This window comes from Haliotis asinina, chromosome 11, assembly GCF_037392515.1.
Source record: "Haliotis asinina isolate JCU_RB_2024 chromosome 11, JCU_Hal_asi_v2, whole genome shotgun sequence".
In the NCBI taxonomy this organism is placed as follows: Eukaryota; Metazoa; Mollusca; class Gastropoda; order Lepetellida; family Haliotidae; genus Haliotis; species Haliotis asinina.
In genome coordinates this window covers 17,390,563-17,408,273 of record NC_090290.1, presented here as the reverse complement: position 1 = coordinate 17,408,273, position 17,711 = coordinate 17,390,563, and the positions used below count along the sequence as shown (strand labels likewise).

Sequence of the window (17,711 nt, the reverse complement as noted above, 5' to 3'; positions counted from 1 at the left end):
CTTGTGTTGAATTTCCGGCCATTTCCCTACAATTCTGGTTACTAACATTTAGATTATTGCTTTAATCAGACTACAAACGACGTAAAATCAAACTCACTTATACAGCAGCACCATGAAAGGATTTGTATGTACGAGTGCCACTTGTGACCCAAACGCTCGTCACCGATATTTACCTACAGTCACAATATGTCCTCATGGGGATGGGTGCTGGGCCTTTGGATGCATATACTGTTCTCCTTCAAGCCCTTTGGGGAAAACTACGGAAGATATTCAGGCTTTACCTTGAAATGTCCAGATAATGTTCGTGAAACATGTCAGGAAATTACAATGCAGTATCTTGGAATTTAAAAACAAAATGACAAAAACATATGACCCTAAAACGCTTCCATAGTTAACAAAGCGCGCTTGCAAGAGGACGCTTCATAGATCCAAACGGCCGGCATCGATTCTCATCAGGACATATTGTTTAGCAAGCGGTGACTTCGACGTTTTACACATACACCAAACACTCTGGATCTGGCAAAGTTACAGGTAAGTGGACCATGCCTACCCATTGTAACTGTTGGTAGGGAAATGTGCGACACTGACCCTGAACGTAGGATGATTACATACAAGTGTTCCCCCTGGACATTTTTAGCAAGGTGCAACGCCCCGTCCTTATTATTTAGCAGCATGTCCTTTTTTGGTTTAAACATATCTACCTTCAAAAAGGGAAACAGGATTGGCAAACAAGCAATGCGCTGCTTATCTGAATATCGTTCCCTGCCCTATTTCTAAGGCATCCTGTCCTTCTGACAAAGTTGTTGGAAGCTTCAGAATCCTGTTCAGAAGAATGTGTGACTGACCTCTTTCAGTGTGATCTGGAAACGATATTTATACAAGGAATACAACTCTTGTTCGTTTTTAATTTATACTTTATGTAAAGTTTAGAGGTGAGTCAACTGTTCCATTTAAGAATCATGTTAATGGATAACAAGATGCATGGAAATCTGTAATTGCATGCCCATTTTGAAATTCTGTTGCTATGCCCTTTCGAATCCTGGAGGAATCACTATTTCCAAAATGTATGCTTTAATTTACATACACTGAGCACGGCCGTCATCTTTATGCGAGTTTAACGTGCGAACAATTTGAAATCGTATGTGACCAGATTTGTGTGTACCATACTCTTCTAAAAGCTAATGGCTGTATTCTATAAAGGTGATAAAACTGAAGTATGAAAGATTCCAAGCTTACACTCAACGTTTTTGAAACGTTGTGGGAAGGTTGTAGCTTGGTAACATCGAGACACCCAGTTAGTATGAAGAAGTAGCAAAGTTACGTTGAGGCTTCGGACAGCGTTGTAACCACGTTTATAACCCGGTGTCTCGAATAAGTTCTCTGTAAAATGTTTCACTTTGAGATTATTTCTTCACTAAACGGTATTCAGGTACAACTCCAGAAAACACTCGACCAAACCAACATTCACATTGACGGCTGAACATTGAAGTGAACTTGTGCTTTGTTACTGTTACTGCTGAAATGAAATTATGTAACATGAAAGTACAAACCACTAACTTGCGTTTTCTTGTAATCTGGTCTCATGCAGTGCCAAACAAACGTACATATGGTCCTAAAATGATACTGCAGACTTAGAAAAACATACATTAGGCAACAGCGCCTTTAATTTACAAAGTTTAACTCACGAATTTTATCATCAGCCTCACTTTCTAATAACACTGATCTTTGACTTTATCAGAATATTTATACAGGACAAACAGCCAGATAGTTCACTATAGAAAGAAACGTAAATACAGTAGGAAATACATACTATGACCGGGTTTACGTATGTTACTAGATATCCCCCAACAAAATAATCACAGTTCGCCACTCAAGTCCCCTGTTTTGAATAATAATATAAGACTATTAATAAGGAAGTGCAACAGACAAAATAAACAAGCAAAAAGGAGAAACTACTGTGAGTGGGAAAAGTTCAGATAGAAATCAAGTAATTGCAGCTTTTAGATCTGCAAAGAAGAAACATGTCCTTAACAGGGAATAAATAGCTCTCGTGGCACCAACACATGGTGGAGCCTTGTCAAAAAATGTATTGGGACTAAAACATCTAGCACATCTATCTTCCTGTCAGTGTGATACAAAAACCTAATTATTGATGATTTCAACAATTGTTTAAGCGAACAATCAAACGTGCCGAATCCTGATATTAGTCTACCTAACATTGAACTACGCGTCCAAAGGGACTCACGTTCAGGCCCTCTACTCTTTATTATATACATGAATGACATAGTGGATGAGATTAACAGTAACATCAGATATTTCGCAGATGATACATCTATTTCTGTTATTGTAGACGATCCATTTGAAACGGCTAACTGCTTGAATGACCATCTGGAAGGAATATCGAATTGGACAAGTATGTGGCAAGTTAGTTTTAATCCCCCCAAAACAGAAACTATGCAGTTCACACGCAGAAATACTCTCAACCCTAAGCCGAAATTATTTATGAGTGGGATTGCAATCCAAGATGTTAAAAGCCATAAACACCTTGGAATACTACAACAAAACGACTGTTCATGGTACGCACACATTCACAACATTCTTTAAAATGTTAGTCTCATGATAAATTGCCTTAAAAGCTTTAAATATCGGATGTCTAGGAAAATGCGAGAGACTATGTACAAATCCTACATTCTCCCATCTTTTGAATGCTGTTCTCACATCTGGGACAACTGTACAGATCAGTAAGATCTGACTTTAGAAACATTGCATCCAGATGCCCTTAGAAGAATATGTGGTGTTGTCCGTGGAAGAAGTCTGGAAAAGATTTATCACGAAACTTCCTTCATTTCGTTTAGTGGAAGGCGAAAAGACTACATAATGCAAACACCTTATGCAATGTGTCATCATTTACTACCGAAGTGACAGACTTGACATGGTTGAACTCTGAAGCGCCTCAAACATATTCAAATGAACAGTCAACTCAAACATCTGATTCACGCTCTGACATACAGACTCTTTCTCAAGGTCAATCATCATCTCTCACTCAGAAGAAGTCTCAAGCACAAAAACCACAAATATCTCAAAGAAATGTGAAACAAAGCAAATCAAGAACTGAATCTTCGAAAGGACAAAGTGATAGGATTTCAAAAGGGTCAGATAATTTGATCCAACTATTTAATAGGTTTGGATCTCTTGAAAGAATGGATGTGGCTGAAACCATCCAGCCACGGGCGCAAAGCGTATCGCCCTCTAAAAAGGTACGGGGTAGATCCCTAGTCATACCTCCCAAAAGATAGATTTTCAAAACAATATTATACAGTGGAATTGCCGAGGACTGAAGACCAACTTTAACGACTTATTGCTGTTGGTCCAGGGCATTAGTCCATCAGCATTCTGTCTTCAAGAAACATATTTAAAGCAGACACTTGCGTCACTTCAATGCATATCATTCGTTTTCTCCTCCGGGTGATAGGGCCACGGGAGGATCATCCATCCTTGTGAGACATAATGTACTCCAAAGCCCTGTTATCCTTAAAATTAATCTTCAGGCTGTTGCAGTACGACTTACTGTGCATGTTACTTTTACTCTCTGCTCGCTATATATTCCACCATCTTCAGATCTTCAGCAGGCTGATATTCAAACCCTTTACAAACAACTCCCGAAACCCTGTATTATTATGGGTGATCTTAACGGCCACAACTCACTCTGGGGTGGTACAAGTATTAATAATAAAGGGAAAGTACTGAAGGAGTTTATTACAAACAATGATTTATGCATATATAATGATTGTTCAAACACTTATTTACACCCTAGCACAGGAACCTATTCAGCTCTTGATTTGTCACTTACTGATTCTGGTCTTTTGAGTGAGTTTGAATGGTCAGCCCACGATGACCTTTGTGGAAGTGACCATTTCCCAACAATCTTAAAACCCCTGAACCCATCTGATGTCCCTCCATCATCTAGATGGAATTTTAAAAAGGCCAACTGGAATTTATATGATACTCTGTGCACTGACAAACTTAAACCTGAACTTTTCATTGATGTTCCTGATGCTATTAAATATTTTTCTGATAAACTGAACGACATTGATAATCAGTGTATCCCAAAGTCCTCAGTAATTCCGCACATACGAAAACCATGGTTTAATGTTGAATGCAAACAGGCTCGTAAGGCACGGCAAAAAGCTGAACATTATTTCCGTCGTCATCTTATGGTCCATAACTTGAACAAATGTAAAATCTTAAACGCCAAAGCACGGCGTACTTTTAAACAAAATAAACGTCAGTCTTGGCAAAACTATGTATCTCAAATAAATTCACGAACGCCGATTTCTAAAGTATGGAATATGATCCAGAAAATCAAAGGTAAGGGCTCTACATCTTGCATTCACCATCTCAAAGATGGAGATCAGTTATTTACTAATACATCTTATATTGCTAATACACTTGGCACAACATTCTTCTTCCACAAATTATGTACCTGAGTTCCAAAGGTATCAACAACAGCAAGAAAAGAAATCTATAAATTTCACTTCAGGTAACGGGGAAGATTATAACGAGGTATTTTCGATTCATGAACTCCATACTGCTCTTGACCAGGCCCACGATACTGCTACAGGAGCTGATAACATACATTATCAACTTCTGAAGCACTTACCAGAATCTTGTTTAGAAACTCTTCTAAATATTTTTGATGATATTTAGACGTGATGATATTAATTTCCGTCATCATGGTGAGATCCTACAGTAGTCCCAATACCTAAACCTGGACGTGACCATGCCGATCCTTCAAATTATCGCCCAATTTCTCTCACAAGCTGCGTTTGCAAAACCATGGAACGCATGATAAACAATAGACTAGTTTGGTACTTAGTAACCAATAACCTCATAACAGATATTCAGTGTGGTTTTCGTAAAAACAGGAGTACCATTGATCACTTAGTGCGTTTAGAATCTTTTGCCAAAATCGCTATAATTAATAAACAACATGCAGTGTCTGTCTTTTTTTATTTTGAAAAGGCGTATGACACTACATGGAAATACGGCATTTTAAAAGATTTACATGACTTTGGATTGCGAGGCCGATTGCCTCTATTTATATCCAACTTTTTAAATGACAGGCATTTTCAAGTCCGGGTGGGTCCTACCCTGTATGATCATTATAATCAGGATCAAGGTGTTCCACTGCTATTACAGTTGTAAAGTTCTTGGGATTGATTTTTGACTCGCATTTAACGTTTCTCCCCAATATCAAATCCCTTAAAGCTAAATGCCTGAAGGCACGTGACCTGTTGAAAGTTATTTCTAATTGTAAGTGGGGAGGAGACCAAGCTACCCTCCTACAACTTTATCGATCATTGGTCCGTTCGAAACTTGATTACGGTTCCATCGTATACGGTGGAGCCTGCAAAAGCAACCTTAAACTTCTTGATTCTGTACACCCCCAAGGTTTAAGACTTTGTCTTGGGTCTTTCCGCACTTCACCTATTGACAGTCTTTACGTTCAAGCCGATGAACCATCTCTTACACAACGTCGTATAAAATTATAAAATTATCCTTACAATACTTTACTAAATTATACTCAAATGATTCTAATCCTGCATATAACTGTGTGTTCAACCCACTTTATGAAGATTTGTATGACAAGAGGTCTTCTCTTATTTCACCTTTAGAGCACAGAATTAAACCCTTTTTTTCTTCAGCTGGCATTGAACTGGAATACATAGCTACCTCCCGTCTCCTTTCTTCTCCTCCTTGGCAATTGGTTAGGCCCCAAGTCGACCTCACATTAACTTCTTTTAAAAAATCAGAAACCAATGAATTACAATATAAACAAGAATAATCAATTAAAACATAAAAATAGCTATTACAAACCCTTACTTACAGGTGGATCCAAGGACGGTGGCGCAGTTGCTTGGGCCACTGTCATTGGATTCAGAACAATATCTTATAGAATTCCAGATAACAGCTCTATGTTTACTACAGAAGCAAACGCCAGATTAACAGCTCTCAGATATATTCAAAGACACCCTAAACGTAAACAATATATAATCTATTCCGACTGTCTTTCTTGTCGTCAGGCTATTAAAAATATTTCTTGTAAACATCCACTTTTAATTGAAATTACTGAATTGTGTAATAAACTTGCTATTGGCCAATGCGACATCGTATTCTGTTGGTTACCCAGCCACGTAGGCATTTCAGGTAACGCAATGGCCGATCTTGCTGCCAAGGCAGCACTCAACAAATCTGTTACACCACTTCTCATTCCATACACTGATTACAAGGCTAGCATTAGAACTTACATCCGTGATCTGATGCAGAAGAAGTGGGACAACCAAGTAGGTATAAATAAATTACATGAAATAAAACCGTATATTGGTTACACCTACTTGGGTTGTCAGTCCAGATTTGGAGAGGTTATTTTAAGACGATGTCGTATTGGCCATACTAGATATACTCATTCACACCTTTTAAAAGGCGAGGATCCTCCGTTTTGTATCCCTTGTGATGAGAGAGTCACAGTCAAGCATATCCTGCTTGACTGCGTTCAATTCTCCATCACAAGGGATAAGTATTTTACAGTTAAAACAATTAAGGATCTTTTTACCAGCGTTAGGTCTCATTTAATTATTGGTTTTTTAAAAGAAATTGATTTTTTGGTTGAATTTTGAAATTATGTTGTGTAAATAGATGTATTTTAATTATTGGAAGTTTGGATTGGTTTTTTGAATTGTTGGTGGCTGTACCCTCAAAGGGGGTTGAAGTATTGTAAAATTATTGTCCTCCTGAGAGGGTACGTAAGTCCAAAAACATTCACAGTAAATTTAAACTTTCCACTGTTCTTAGTCGTAGTATGTCTTTTTAATTTTTGGCTAGATATGTCTAAATTACTAACAGCTGAAGGGATGATGTAAATCCGACTAGGGTCCATGCAGGTAGCAAAGGAACAGTAAGTCCCCATGGTCCCTAGTATGGTGATCTACCTTCAGTTGCTGGCAATGTATAGCCTGATTTTATATTGTATTGTCCAAATAGTGATATTAGTTTTAACTTTCCACGCTAGTTTTAATCTCATTTGTGATATTCTAGTTGTTTTACTGTCCTTCGCTGACAGGTTTTTATACTATACATGTATTTCATTTCAGTATTAAATCTTCTCGTCACGATATGGCTGAGACATTGCCGATGTGACCTTAAATATTAACTCACTCACTCACTCACTCATATATCGATAGCATCTTGGCGGCGGTGACCCATAGAAAGAAGGAGATGCCCAATGCTGTCTTGGGGAATGTTTTGAGAGGAGTGCTGTGTGCAGTTGGTGTAGTGTCTGGGCTGGCGGATTACTCAGACGCACGCGTCGATCAAAAGTATCCCATAGATGGGATACAAATCGGGTGATCGAGAAGGCCAAGGTAACATCTGAACATTGTTTTGCTGGAGGAATTCCTGTCAAACACGTGCAATGTGACGTCGAGTATTGTCAGGCTCCAAAGATAAATCGTTGACGTAGATGAAGGGAACGACGTGACTGGTCTTCTGGCAAAAAGTGTGTTTTCTCATGAACAATTGCTCGCTGTCTGGTCAGAATCAGAGCTGTGTGTGGATGATGTGGCAGTGGTGTTTGAACGAGGACGTCTCAACTGGATTTAGCGATCCTGGAGGAAGGTGGTAGCTCTAGGTCGACCTGACCTGGGTCTGTATGTAACACGCCCAGTACTGTTGTATCGGGTCCATATGTTTGGGATGGTCTGTCTGGACACGTCGAAGTGCCTTGCCACCTCGTGCTGTGATGCCTATGCTTAGAAACGGCTATGGTGTTGTGTTGTTGAGTTCTTGTCAGTCTTTTCATTTCGTTGTCATCTGTAGTGCCTTAACTCAATACATGCGGTGTACCATTGATGTGACGTTTTAAAGACTACAGTTATAGGCTCCAGCTCAGGATGATACACACTTGCATGATACTCGTTAAGTTCATATAGGCTGCGTTGTAGCGATTCCATACAGACGAGGGTGGATTGAGATGAGTGTACATGACACATCAAACTTGTCATAATAACTGATTGATGTGCAAAACAAGTGTATAAGAATTGGGGCTGGGGTGGGGTTAAGGGGGCATGAGGACAGCCTACTGTTCTGCCTACGGCCCTGGTCTATCCTGCACTATTTATGTGCAATAGAGGCGTAGCATTATCACTGCAAGTGCAGTCAGCCATAAATACTTCATGCTGTTGGATGTGTTGGAGTCTTTCTCCACCACATCAACACAACTCTAACACGTCCATACGTGTCCTTCTACCGCGTCCTCACATCTCCACCATCAAGTCAACACATCACCTCCACCACATCCACACATCTCCGCCACCGCGTCCACATATATTTCCCCACCTTATAAGACTTTGGGTGAGGATAGAAGAAAACAATTTAACTTTACCATGTATACATGCCAAGTTAATGTCCCAGTCCATAATTATCAGGGTTATTGGTTATGTTATGCCACCACAGACAAGGGTGCCAGTGGGCTTACATGCCACATGTCTGGGGGCATTCCTCTGTAGTCCCTTGTAGGTCCAGTTCCCGTGTGTCGCCACAGAGAGACACTGCATGGGTCTTGGTGATGGAGAGGTTATGCACTGGCACGAAAGTCTTACGCACCTCTGGGCCTTGCTGCATTGGACACGTTGGCGTCGGCAGGCTAAACAAGAACAGACCCCAGATCCAAACACTGGCACCATCTGGACATTGTCCATACTCAACCACGTGCGTGTCACGCACTTACCATAGTGCCGACTGTGACACTGATCACTCCCTGGTCAGCAGCAAGGTGCGTCTCTGCCCCAAACGAATCAATCGCTTCAAGCAAAAGGGGCGACTCATGGGCATCAACTGGCAGGACCGTCCCAGAAACGCAAGCGTCTTGTCCCAGGCAGGCACACCAAGCAGATTCGCCATTCTCACCCAGAGACACCTGCGCTGGCTTGGCCACATGTGCAGGATGGACGACAGTCGCATCCCTAAATACAATGCTACAATAATAGGATGCACGCAGGTTCTGGGAAGAAATTTATTATCGGATCAATGATCTCCACATCAGTTTGAATATTAACTGGTCTCTAAACTGTCCATGGTCTCCATCAACAGGGTTGTATCATTAACACTCAGAATCATTATATGGAACAGGGCCGTGAGAACACTGGTCTATTGCTTTGTCGGTATAATATACGGTATAATATACCCGATCTTTAAAAAAAACTGTCCAATTGTTTCTTGGTTTCTTCCTACACTATTCTGCCTGATTCTTGAGACCTGTTAGCACAAAAGTTTAGTGTGGTCAGTTTGTGTAAATCTAAGCTTCCTAGGTGACTTTATCGCCTCGTGCTTTGTGGACCTACACTAGCCGACTTCCAAAGCGGCTGACAGGATCATCTACAACTACATCTACAACTACATCTACAACTACATCTACAACTACATCTACGTCTATTCCGTTAAACTATAGATAGGGCACTAACATTAACTGTCTGTTATGCAGACCTTAGACCAGTCTGATAAAGTATTGTTCCACCTACATGTTGCCAAAAGATTAAGTGTAGTGCCTGATTGCACATTTCTACAAACGGCTTTGACGTCAAACGTTGCTTACATTCCACACTGTATAATTCCAACACTGCTTACACCTAGCATCTATTTGTTCTTTCAGTGATTACGTCTTTCATTGCGCTTGTGCGTCCTCCAAACACTGCTGCGTACATAAAACAGTCCGTTCTTTAACACTCTTTGCCTGTATCCTCTCTCACATCTAACGCTGTTTAAGACTAGCTCTTCTAACGAGAAAAAAACTGCTTGATTCTAACACTGCTCACATGTATCTATGTGTTCTTCAAACACTGCTTACTTTTATTACCTCTTATCTAATCTATGTCTTCTCCAAAAACGGCTTGCTTCTAACACTGATTACCTGCATGTGGACGTTCCCCAACAGTCATTGATTCTAACACTGCTTAAGCGAATCTGGCCATTCTCCAAACACTGCATATTTCCAACACTGCTAACGTCGATCCCCTCCAGCACTGCCTTCTGCTCTTTCTTCTACCACTGATTTCTGATGGCTGTGTTCTACAGAGATATTCAAGCTCTCAGCCATCACAGTGGTTCCAGTCAGGATACTAGCCTTATGATGCATTTAATTAAGGTAACATAACTTTGTGCAGTGTGCAGTGTGCTTCCAGGTTACATTATCGAGTATAAAAGTGCTTTCCAACGCAGGTAACGTCAGTCAGAGTCGCCATCTTGGATATCCTAACATCACGTTTGTGTATCATGTGACTCTAGCTCACCTATAAATAGATCTTACACAGGCACTTATTGGAATCGTCTAAACCTGAGACATATGTTTTTCACTCCAAGTTAGAATTGGGATTAAGCTTCATTCTTATATGTATCACATGTTGACAGCTGTCGGACGTGTGGCCTCCTTAGTATTCATTCTGGGCCACGAGGCTACCGGAATGTGTTATCTGGATCCAGTTCCGGTTGCTGCAAGTTCATACACTGTCTAGTTTCGAAGTTTATTGTACAATTAATTCGTTTAACAGACCAGGAATCTCAATTGACCCCTCAGTGTGCAGTATTGCAAGACTGCTGCAGCAGCAGACTGAGGTCACAGGTGACAGTATAGTTCACAGTCGGTATCGTGTCGAGAAGTGCATTTTCAGTTTGGTGTTGACCAATTAAAATAGTTAATGGAACTTTATCTACTTGTCGTGTGATTCTTCTGCATTTCACCAGTTTCGACATTCACTATTTGTTAGGTCCTTGTGATATATTTTCACTAAACGTAGTCTGACTGGTGGCACATTTTATTTTTGTAGTTTGTCTACTAGTATCTTTTCCACTAGTCATTGGCCGTTCTGTTACATTATTTTAACAAAAGACTATACCTGCTGATTTTGATATAATTAATTTTTTTCCATTAATTTTTTTGGGATTATTTACTATTGCAACGATGTTGTTCCGTACATGAGGTTGCTTCCTTGTCCGTTTCAAAATGGAAATCAGCACGAGACAGTATTTACTGTGGGGTCTGTTCATTTGTATCTTTTGTGTTTTGAATTTGAGAATGAATATGTGAATCCTGTCCATTAACCATAAACCTATTAAAGTCCATTCTTAAGTCATGATGCCTTTATCAAGAGGAATACCAGAGACTAAAAACTAGTTACTGAAATGAACATATTTTACTGAACGAAAACTTCATAAAAACAATAATAAATTGAAATGGAGCTCCGAGAAATTCTTCATTTTCAGAAACTGGCGAAATCAAGACTACACATTTTCTAGACTTGCGTGGGTTTTCATAGATATATTTGCTTCAGACTACTAGATGAATGCGTTTGAAAAAAGTAAGTGTTCGTTTTGGTCCATGTATTACAGATCTAGCAACAAAACTCAATTTCGTTTCACTTCACTTTCAATGGTTTATTGGTTGAAAATGATAATAAGACCAAGCAATAAAACCATCTATGTACTTTGTAAAAATGGTTCAGTTTTACCATTAGTCTGTACTGACTGACTCACAATCTTATTTTTGCTGCAGGTCCAAGGAACATGGGTGTTCTGCGCCGGAGACAGATAGTTGTTATAGTCCTGTGTGTCGCTTCCGTGTGGCTCTTGGGCGTTTACATGTATTTGGACGGCACACTGAAGAAAACCAAGACTGACACTGTCGACAAGAGTTCCGCATCAAGGTTACTCACGGAATTTGGATTAGTACTGTTCATAAAATAATTGGTTGATACAGACGTATGCACGTTTCAAGCGATGTAAGATGAGTGAGTGAGTTTAGTTTACGCCCCTTTTAGCAATGTTCCAACATTATAGCAGCGGGGAATGCCATAAGCTGCCACATAGCTTTATGTCATGAGTAATAACATCAACAAACCCGGAAACAATTCCCTCTTAAACATAACTGATGTTGGACTATACACATACTATCTGATATGTAAAGTTCAGGGTTAGAATTGACCTACAGTGACCAAAGGCTATGACGGTATGGTGCATGTGTCTTTGGAAGAAATAGCGCGCTGGCAGGTGCCAGCAATTAAACGTGTTCTGGTGCACCTCATTTGTGTATTCTGTGAAATAATCACAATACTAAGTGAGTTACCGGCACAAAATCTCAGCACGGGATCGGTTTGGTTTGGAATCGAGAAATCATGCTTTTTCGAGTTTCCGAAGACGCTAGCTCCACAGTACTTCCTGTGTGTCTCATTCGTAGGTAAATGTATTAGCTTGAAATGTGTGCAGATTTGTAATGGGATAGATACAGTGATCATTGTTAAACTTGCCCTGAAACGAACGTGGTGTGTTGACCTGGTGGCACCCCTTTCATTTTATGCAGTGCTAAGACCCCCAAAGTGACAGTATATACACTGAGGAGCGTTACAAGCCCCTGTGGTGTGGACGTTGGGGAGGCGAGTGAGTGGATGGATTGATTGGTACTTTTCTTTTAATCAAAATGAGGAGATTGTTCAAGATGATGTCTTTTCTAGGCTACCGGACAAGTTCAGCACAGTTTCGTCAGATCGATGGATAGTTGTGACAACCATATTCAACCCCACACCAGACATCAAGTTTATGGCAGAGATACCTGGATGGAAGGTTGTTGTTGTCGGAGACACTAAGACTCCAAAGGACTGGAGGTAATGTCAGGGCCTATAAATATGTAAAAGTAAAAGTCAGTGATAATTGAGCAATTAATAATTCCTATTAGTGAATACATGACAATATATATGCATATGTATTGCCGTTTACTAATTCTGACACTAAACCTACATGATAGTATATGTTACCATTTCAGGCACCCAAACTGTGTATTTTTAAGCTTAGAAGATCAACATAGCCTCGGGTTTGAATCAGAGTCTCTTGTGCCGGAAGGAAGTTATGCCAGAAAAACAGTGGGGTATCTGTTCGCTATAGCTCATGGTGCAACTATTATTTATGAGACTGATGATGACAATCGTCCTCTTGATCGTCTGAAATCCTTCATACTGGATCCAACAATGTGGGGAATCTTGTACAGAGGGAAAAAACTCTTTAATCCCTATCGTCATTTTGGACAGCCGACATTGTGGCCAAGAGGCTATCCACTTGGGTCTGTAGGGGAAAGGCCGACAACAGAGTATCTACTAAATCACTGGAAAACACCATCCATTCAGCAGGGTGTGGTCAATGGTGATCCGGATATGGACGCTATTTTCAGACTGACTCGGAAACAAACCAGTTCTCAGCTGAATGTGACCTTTGATGTGAGAGCTCCACCAGCACTTGTTCCAGCGGGCGTGTTCTCTCCCTTTAACTCCCAGAATACCCTTTTTCTGTATGATGCATTTTGGGCACTGCTGATTCCAGCCACTCCGACATTCCGAGTGTGTGATATCTGGAGAGGCTATTGGGCGCAAAGACTGCTGTGGGAAATAGGAGGAAACGTTGGATTCTTCCCACCAAATGCTTTCCAGAAAAGGAATTCCCACTCCTACCTGAGTGACGCTAAAGAAGAGACAGATCTGTACTTCCAGACAGAACGACTTCTTGATTTTCTGAGCAAATGGAGATGTGGGTCAGATTTGACATTCTTTGCTTGTGTCTCTCAGTTGTCAGCTGACATGGCTTATGAAAACTTCTGGAAAGAAAGGGATGCAAGATTGACGAATCTTTGGATCAAGGATCTTGTGTCACTTGGTTATAAGGAACCACAAAGAAGTTCTTTTGGTTCTCTGAAAGACGGTGCCCAATACATACTAGAGGCGAAACTGCCGAACCAAACACGTCTGGCGAATCAACAGGTCAATATCACATTCTGGGCCGCTGAGCAAAACCCACCTCAGGTATATTCCCAAGGCACACAATCACCAGCCACTGCTGAACCTGCCGCTCAAATAGCTTCATATTGTACAAATCACTCGTTTACGACGCCAGAACTAAAGTCGGTCATAACGTATCCAAGCATTGTGTTAATTGTAGTGTTTAACTATCCACACTATGAGAACCTACAGTTTTTGGAGGCAATGTACGGCATGCATTTCCCTCACATCGTCTACTGTGGGGACAATAAAACTAAATTCCACACCTACGCCAAATTACATCCCAAGCCCCTGACCTTCATGGAAGTTGACCACAAGCATGGTACATTTTTTCAACACTGTTTGATACAAGTGATGAAGATGCAGTTTCGAGTTGACGGCTACTTATACATCGGGGACGATGTACTGCTTAACGTGTGGAACATTCACAAGATGCCGCTAAACAAAATTTGGGTTTATCGTGGAAAAGTTGTACAGCTATCTAAAAAGGAGGTTGGACATAATGTTGAGCATCCCATTATAGGTATGCCGGCATACAAAGCTGGTCTACAAGCTTTGAAAGCTGTGGACAGACACAGATACGACAGTTTCACAAGGATGCTTTTCATCAATTCAAAGAAGAGAGACGGGTTCTATATTGGCTCATCCGATATTCATTATGTTCCTGAACGGTATAAAGTTGACGCCCTTTACTACCTGGAACATTTCTCCCGATTTCATTTGTTTGCTGAGTTGATATTTCCCACAGTCTGCCGTGGAATAGAAAAGTTGGAGAATCTTTTCATGATGTCTGGATCATACTTTGAGGTTGGACCAGTCTCCAAGGCGAAAAAATATTTCAATAAAGATCACCTGTTTTGTCACACTGTAAAGATATCAAAAACAATATCCGTGAGTGAAGGTTTGAGATTCTATTGTGAGGTATTCTTTCCCCTTTCGTTGAGCAATTAGCCATTAATAGAATATTTCTAGTTAGATTTGTCATGCAAATGTCTCTCAAATGATTTGCCTTGATTGTTAAGGCTCGAAAATTATGCAAAAAATATATAACTCGTTTAAGGTAATCTGTCAATCCTCGCCTTGAGTTATTGTTGTTATTATCCATATCAGGTTTCGATATATAGTGAGTGAGTGAATTTAGTTTTACGCCGCACGCAGCAATATTCCAGCTATATGGCGGCGGTCTGTAAATAATCGAGTCTGGACCAGACAATCCAGTGATCAACAACATGAACATCGATATGCGCAGTTGGGAACCGATGACATATGTCAACCAAGTCAGCGAGCCTGACCACCCGATCCCGTTAGTCGTCTCTTATGACAAGCATAGTCGCCTTTTATGGCAAGTATGGTTTGCTGAAAGCCTATTCTACCCCGGGACCTTCACGGGTCTCGATATATAGAACGCTAAAAAGAAAACTTCACTCTAGATAACGAAACCTGCGATGTGGGGAATCCCCGTATTGATTGGCTGTTTTCTGAAAGACTATAAACATAAATAGAGTAGTCTGATGCCCTTACGCCATTTCAGAGGGGTCACGAATGAGGTAGCGAAACTCGCTGTGAGAGGCGTGATTTAGAGTTCATCAGAAAGCTGTGATTGCTGGTTCGAATCTCCGTTAGCCATGAGTATATTTAGCAGGAATATTACTGCGTGCGAGAAAAAGTATATGTCACTGACTGGCCGAGATTAGTCAAACCAGTTTAACAACCAATGTTTGTCGTAAGGAGAGACTAACGGTATCAAGTAGTCAGGCTACCATCGCATCCCAGTAACACAGACGTTTGCCTTGATTGTCTGGTCCAGAATCAATTACTTGCAGTAACGTAAACCAAGCTGCGGTAAATATCTTGCATGACTTAATCAGCTGCTGACGGATAAATAATTAGTTGATGACAATGATTTTCTGTATTTGTTTTGCAATTTCCTAAAAAAAAACAAAAACAAAACAAAAACAAAAACAACAACAAAAAACAACAAAACAACCCCCCAAAAAAACAAAAACAAAAACAAAACAACAACAAACCCCCCCCCCAAAAAAAAAAAAAAAAAAAAAAAACAAACAAAAAAACAAAAGACAAACAAAAAACAAGGAGTGAGCTGGTGTTACGGCCTCGAATCAATGTTATATATATTTTTGTCTTCTTTTCTGATGTAGACACGAACAAATTCTAGTATACATTTTCTACATGCACAGCCCACCGGCCCAAGTTTAGGCTTTCGTGCGTACATGAAGCATTATAAGTTGTTCAATGGTCACGAGGGGAGCATGAGTTAAGGTACCATCGATAATTTGCATATGTTCCCTCAACTCATTGTCCCTGAGGGACCACTGAATGACGTATTTATCTTTCTGAACACCTCAATGTTAACTTTGACCTGTTTGAAGCATGGGTATCGGATCGTACACTTCAGCTAACCTGTGTGAATCAAACGATTCGAATCTTGCATATTGCTGCTTTTCCCGTTAGTGGGGTCTTAGCAAAGTCGACTCGATGTACTTCACCTTCTTAATATCCACAGGGACTACACGTGAACGTTCTGCCGAAATTTATTTATCGGAAAGAGTCAAATGTTTTCGTAGCCATCGCTACATTTTGCAGACGACACAAGAAAAACAGATTTAGATTAATCTGCCTTCCATCGATTTCTATTAGCAAAACATCTGTATTTTCCTTGCATCATGCGTCATGTAACTACCACAAAGTATCACATGAGTTGCTATTGGCAGCGGGGTGCATTGCACGCGGGGCACATTGAAAATAATAGAAGAGCGCTCAGCCAATCAGACAGCAACATTTATATGTGAGGTAAGATAAATAAACAACGTAGTTCAGTTGTGGAAAAGATCATAAACCTTGGTTAATCACAGGTGTTTATTCAGTAGAGGGAGTGAGTGAGTGAGTGTGTGAGTTAAGATATAACGTCACATTGGCAATATCTCAGCCATATCGTGACGGGAACGTAACAATAAAATGGAATATATGAGTATTATAAAACCTGTCGACGAAGGACAGTAAAACAACTAGAACATCACAAAAAGGAAAGTAAAACTAATATCTATGCCTCAAATAATTTATCTATAGAGGACAATACAATATAAAACTGGGCTATAGATTGCTAACAACTGAAGGTAGATCACCATACTAGGGACCATGGGGACTTACAGTTCCTTTGCTACCTGCATGGACCCTAGTCGGATTTACATCATCCCCTCAGCCGTCAGCCATTTGGGAAATCTAGCCATACAATAAAAAAAACCCATTTATACTACGATTACAAACCTGGAAATTGAGAATTTACTTTGAATGTTTGTGGACTTACGTACCCTCTCAGGAGGACAATAATTTTACAATACTTCAACCCTCTTTGAGGGTACAGTCACCAACAATTCAAGATACTAATTCAAACTACCAATAATTAAAATACACCTATTTACACAACATACTGTTCAAAATTCAACCAAAAAATCAATTTCTTTCAAAAATCCTATAATTAAATGAGAATAAACGCTGGTAAAAAGATCCTTAATTGTTTTAACTGTATAATAGTTATCCCTTGTGATGGAGAATTGAACGCAGTCAAGCAGAATATGCTTGACCGTGACTCTCTCATCACGACGGATACAAAACGGAGGATCCTTACCTTTTCACAGGTGCACGTGAGTATATCGTGTATGGCCAATACGACATCGTCTTACAATAACCTCTTCAAATGTGGACTGACAGCCCAAGTAGGTGCAACCAATATACGGTTTTATTTCATATAATTTATTTATACCTACTTGGGTGTCCCACTTCTGCATCAGATCACGGATGCAGGTTCTAATGCTAACTTTTTAA

General features: G+C 40.2%; 1 protein-coding gene across 1 annotated transcript; it reads left to right on the top strand.

Annotated features, from left to right (window-relative positions):
- The first annotated feature begins 524 nt into the window (after positions 1-524).
- On the top strand, positions 525-14,819 carry LOC137255972 (uncharacterized). The gene is made up of 4 exons (XM_067793592.1): positions 525-531; positions 11,603-11,753; positions 12,558-12,707; positions 12,866-14,819. The coding sequence occupies exons 2-4, from the start codon at positions 11,614-11,616 to the stop codon at positions 14,817-14,819; spliced, it is 2,244 nt and encodes a 747-aa protein (XP_067649693.1). The 5' UTR covers positions 525-531; positions 11,603-11,613.
- The last annotated feature ends 2,892 nt before the right edge of the window (positions 14,820-17,711 follow it).

Bases quoted from the DNA above. Each gene is read 5' to 3' on its own strand.
- LOC137255972 (XM_067793592.1), top strand. From the start codon at position 11,614: ATGGGTGTTCTGCGCCGGAGACAGATAGTTGTTATAGTCCTGTGTGTC. The intron at 11,754-12,557 runs GTTACTCACGGA...TGTCTTTTCTAG, and splicing joins GACAAGAGTTCCGCATCAAG to GCTACCGGACAAGTTCAGCA. The intron at 12,708-12,865 runs GTAATGTCAGGG...TTACCATTTCAG, and splicing joins AAGACTCCAAAGGACTGGAG to GCACCCAAACTGTGTATTTT.